The sequence below is a fragment of the Perkinsus marinus genome (genome assembly GCF_000006405.1).
Source record: "Perkinsus marinus ATCC 50983 genomic scaffold scf_1104296966988, whole genome shotgun sequence".
Taxonomy (NCBI): Eukaryota; Perkinsozoa; order Perkinsida; family Perkinsidae; genus Perkinsus; species Perkinsus marinus.
Window position 1 is genome coordinate 48,564 of NW_003203723.1, and position 4,911 is coordinate 53,474.

Below are 4,911 nucleotides of genomic sequence, written 5' to 3' on the forward strand. Positions count from 1 at the left end.
ACGATGCGTTTTTTAGGTTGAAGGAAACTCGTTGGGTATCAGATCTTCGAGAGCTTCGACGATTGCCTCGTTCGCATCACTATGTTTTCACGCCGTGGTTTGAGCTCCTGGCAAAAGATGAGGAATGTCTGGAACTGTGGTGGCCAACGATCAAGAAGACTGGCGACTTGGGACGAATCACGGATATGGGAAGTATTAGAGCCTTTGATTGATCTGAATTTGATGCTTGTTTCGGAGGGATGCCTAGGTTGCGATAAGTGAGTGAATTAATAGAGTTTGGAGTGAAGTGGCGTAACGCGAGAAGAAATTAGCTTTTTGAAATATGTTCTGGTACAGACTCATTCGTGTGTGAATTTGTATGAATAGTGAGGAAACGGCTGAGCTCAATTTAGGATAGCAAACGTATATTCCTCTAATACAGGACGTTGTATCGCGGTTTTCGAGCTGCTGCCAACGCCAGAGTAATATTCAGTAGTTAATATTCTATGGAGTTTTACGTGAAGTGGCGTAAAACTCGGTGAAAAACGCGATATTCGCGGTGATATGCAGGTAATAGTAGTGGAATATATTTTACACTAGTGCTTTTCATATCACTAGGGTAGTGAAACTCCATTATACTTGGAATCTCTCAGTTGTAAAACTGGGAGTGTGGCATCGTCAGCTTTGAGAAGTATATTTATTTCCTCGTTTTTCACTTCCCTTTGATGAGGCCGCCACCACCTGCTGCTGCCGGTGGTAGACGAATAAGAGCACTGAATGTGGCGGAGAAAAATTCTGTGGCGCGCGAAATGTGCAGAGTACTGGGAGGTGGGGTCATCCCGAATGGAAACCCACCAGTAGGAGAGTTCCCTTACCGACTACTTGGCAATGTTGATGTAGTAAAATTTGGGCTGGGCGGGCGCGATATGTCGGAGGTTGCACATGTACACATATTGGAGTTTCACCGTGAAGTGGTGTGATACTCAATGTGAAAAACGCGATACGAAGTGAATTGAAAACACTTATATTGGACAAGTCGCCTCATATCACGTAAAACACTGCTCACATGCGTTTTTCGCGAACTGCAATGTGAAATGTGTTTTTCATGTTACGGGTGAATTTTCTAAATTTTTCCTTCTGAGAATCTTTTCTAATTATGATCGAACTAATCATAGAGGTTAGTGATGCTCAGATCATTACGCGAGTAGACGAAATTTTGTTATTAGTAATAGCTAGTGTGATCAGGTGATGATGGTAGTAACGGCAGTCCGGGGGCATCTAATGGGACTTGATTTCGAACAGGAATATCGAGGCCGATGGGACACGGTTGATCCGGAGACACTGTATAATGCACCTCTTGTTAAGTAGTGTTGATAAGCAATATTTATGGAGTTTCACTCGTTTTACGTGAAGTGGCGTAATACTCGATGTGAATCTGAGACGCATATGTCTCCGCGAACGATGATAGAATAGTTTTCCGCGAAGTGAACTGTGAAATATTTTTTCCATTAGTGTTTTTCATATCACTAGGGTGAAACGCGAATGAATTTGGATATTACAGCACGCTGTAGATTGGCACTATACAGCGGAGCTTCACCCGTTCAACGTGAATTGATGTAATACTCCATGCGAAAAACGCGGTATGAAGTGAATTGAAAATACTTGAATTACACCGAACATATCACACGATTTTTCGTGTGACATGTTTCACGCGTTATTCACTGCTTATATGCGTTTTCGTTGAACGAATTGTGAAATATGTTTTTACTGGTGTTTTTCATATCTCGGGTGAAACAAAAATGTCACATAATTATCAAATATATGAATATACTCGTAATGTATATACCATAAATCGGCCAGATTTCGGGGATTTCTGGTGGTGTTGGAGTAGGTGGTCGAGTTAGTATTGTAATTGTAGTACTTTTCCTCTTGCTAGTGGTAGATCATTTTGATAGGAAGGGTAATAGACTTACAAAGATTCGAACCGGGTACCTTTGGATGTATAGTCGAACAGTGTAACCAATTCGACTATATTACATTGCACTTATGTATCGAGTAGTAGAATTATAGGTCAGTTGCTTCGGACATGGGCCCAGTAGCTGGTAACTTGAGGAGGTTGGCCCGGACGTGCGATTGGCTCGTGTTATGGTTGGATTGTGATAGAGAAGGAGAGGCGATTGCTTATGAGGTTATTGAAATAGCGAGAGAGGTAGTAGTTGGATTAGCAACGATTAAATGGGCGAAAAACTCCGTAATCGCCTGGTCTAACGTAGTGTGAATAAACGTTTTACGATGCTCAGCCACATGTGCCTGAAAATTGTATGAGGAATTCTCAAAATTCTCGTTGATTTCTGTACACTTCTACCCGAATTTGTATGATTAACAAAAATTTTCCCAGAATTTTCTCAGGATTCTCATATTGTGTCCAACACATGTAGTTGATCATGTGCATATTCTCCCAAACTGCGGATGAAATGTCAGTACCCACATTTCTCTTCATATCAGGCTAATGCGAGGCTGAACGTTTATCGGGCGAATTTTTCCGCCCTGACTCACGCTGATCTCACACGAGCCTGTTTGAATCTAGCGCGGCCGAATCCGCATCTGGCTGCTGCAGTGGATGCCCGGCAAGAAATAGATTTACGAATAGGTGATAAAAGCGGGCCCCTGGGATTGAACTTCTGCGGGTTTTTGGATATTGAGTATAGAAGATCAAACATGGCACAGATGGAGTTCCGCACTTGTTGGAATATATATTCGCTTTCCTTAGCTGAGGTTAGGAATTTTATCACTCATCACAGACGCTGGTACAAGAATCCGGGTAGAAATGTACAGCGATCAACGGTAAACTCATGAAATTTCCTCTCAGAATTTTCATACTATCATTAACATATGTGGTTGACCATGCGCGTATTCTCCGACGCGTCATCACGAGTATATTTTCCAACTAAAGTGAAGCGGTTAAGTGCGATACCACATTTTTCGTAGATCTCGGAAATCTGTGCTCAGTGTTGGAATATAGGATCGCTTTCCTCGGCCGAACCTAGAAGTTTCCGCACTAATTATACAAGTTTATATACGAATTCGAGCAGAAGTGTACAGAAACCATCGAGAAATTCCCCAATTTTCCTCGAAATTTCCTCGAATGCCACCTACACATGTGCATGTGCAGCGATCAACGATAAACTCATGGAATTTCCTCTCAGAATTTTCATATTATCACCAACATATGTGGTTGACCATGTGCATATTTTCCCACAATGCTTTTAGTACTCGATCTGACAATAAGCTCACTAATCTCAGGAGCGTCATTTACGCGGTTTCTCACTTTGCGTTATAAAAGGAGATTGCCTTTACTCGAGGGAATACTCTCTTACGGGCCTTGTCAATTCCCGACTCTGGGGTTCGTCGTGCAACGCTGGCTACTGCAGAGGAATTTCATCAGGGAACCTTTTTGGACGATCAAGTGTACGGTGAGTGCGGCGGTCTGCGATAGTGATGGAAGAATATAAGTTCGCTTCCCGAGGCTGAGCTCAGGAGTTTCGTCCGCTAAATTTTGGGAGGATGTATAGGAATTAGGATAGCAGTTCACAGAAATCAAGGAGAATTTCCCACATTTTTTTCCTAAAAATTTTGTATAATTTTTCAGATCTTGGCGAGTTTCGGGTATTTTCGGTATCAGCTGCAAGTACACTGGAGTTCCACCCGCGATATGAAAAACACTTATGAAAAACTACTGTGTAGCGCGAATATCGCGTTTTTCACCGAGTTTTACGCCACTTCACGTAAAACGGGTTGTGAAACTCCATTGTTTGAATATCCGTGAATTGATCGAGAAATGTTTCAAGTTCCCCAACCCGAATTCATCGTAACAGATATCGGTGCCCTTGAGAGCTATAGCTGATGATCATGGACAAGGGCTCATTAAAAGTGACCCGGAAGGAGTTCCTATGGTTGAAGTGAAACTCCTTTGGGGTCGCCATCGATTATTCGATCATCTCGCTACTACTTTACTCTACGATAGATGCTTACAGCATGTTCGAGAGGTAAGGCTTGGTTTGGGCCTACTCTGAATCATTGTTTGAGTGCATATGGATATTAATATAGATCCCATTGTGTGCCCTGTGCCGCGACAGAGATGATCAGAGTAAGATCTGTTCGTGATCATTTTCACCCCGGATTTCGCCGACGCATATTATTACTATATATACGATAAATATACTTATATTACTACATGTGCGCATTCATATTGGGCCTATTTTGAATCTTTGTATAGGTGTATATAGGTTTTATTATTCGCCTCATGCTGCTATAATGATGATCAGAAAATTCTCAAGATGTTCTTGATCATTTTCGAACCGGCTTTTGACGCCGTACGCCCGACAGCAGGTTAATGAATATTTTTCAACCGTTTTACGTGAAGTTGCATAATACTCGATGTGAATTTACGAGGTGTATGCCTTCACGACCGATCACACACTTGTTTTTCACGAAGTGAATTGTGAAATATGCTTTTCACTAGTGTTCTTCATGTCACGTGTGAAACTTCAATGTTTAATGGATTTGGTAGATTTTGGTTAAAACTCGGTGAAAAACGCGATATTCGTGGTGATATTCAGTAGTCGTCGGGCATGTATTTCGCTAGTGTTTTTCACATCACTAGTGTGGTGAAAGTCCAATATTTAATGATGTACTAAACTCCGTTTTTGTATGATTTTCAGTCCGGGGGTGGTGTTGTGACACACGTGTCACATAATCCGAAGTCTCGTTGGAGACCGCTCCCCTTGAGTACGGTTGAGTTCGCAAAGTTGGCATCGAGTAAATTGCGGATAGACTCACGTCAAGCGATGAGGATTGCGGAGGAATTGTGAGTTTTCGGGAAATGGTTCCTTTCTCGATTCTTGCCATGTTTACCATTTTTACCATTTTTAC

General features: G+C 42.0%; 1 protein-coding gene across 1 annotated transcript in view; it reads left to right on the forward strand.

Annotated features, from left to right (window-relative positions):
- Positions 1–704: 704 nt before the first annotated feature.
- The window catches only part of Pmar_PMAR002618 (prokaryotic dna topoisomerase, putative), a gene marked incomplete at both ends in the record, with an annotated part of 5,801 nt that continues 1,594 nt past the window's right edge, over positions 705–4,911 (forward strand). The window contains 7 exons of the mRNA XM_002768860.1: positions 705–836; positions 1,225–1,343; positions 2,050–2,188; positions 2,485–2,629; positions 3,283–3,456; positions 3,922–4,025; positions 4,701–4,846. Coding sequence (XP_002768906.1) covers positions 705–836; positions 1,225–1,343; positions 2,050–2,188; positions 2,485–2,629; positions 3,283–3,456; positions 3,922–4,025; positions 4,701–4,846 — 959 coding nt within the window. The remainder of the gene's footprint in view (positions 837–1,224; positions 1,344–2,049; positions 2,189–2,484; positions 2,630–3,282; positions 3,457–3,921; positions 4,026–4,700; positions 4,847–4,911) is intronic.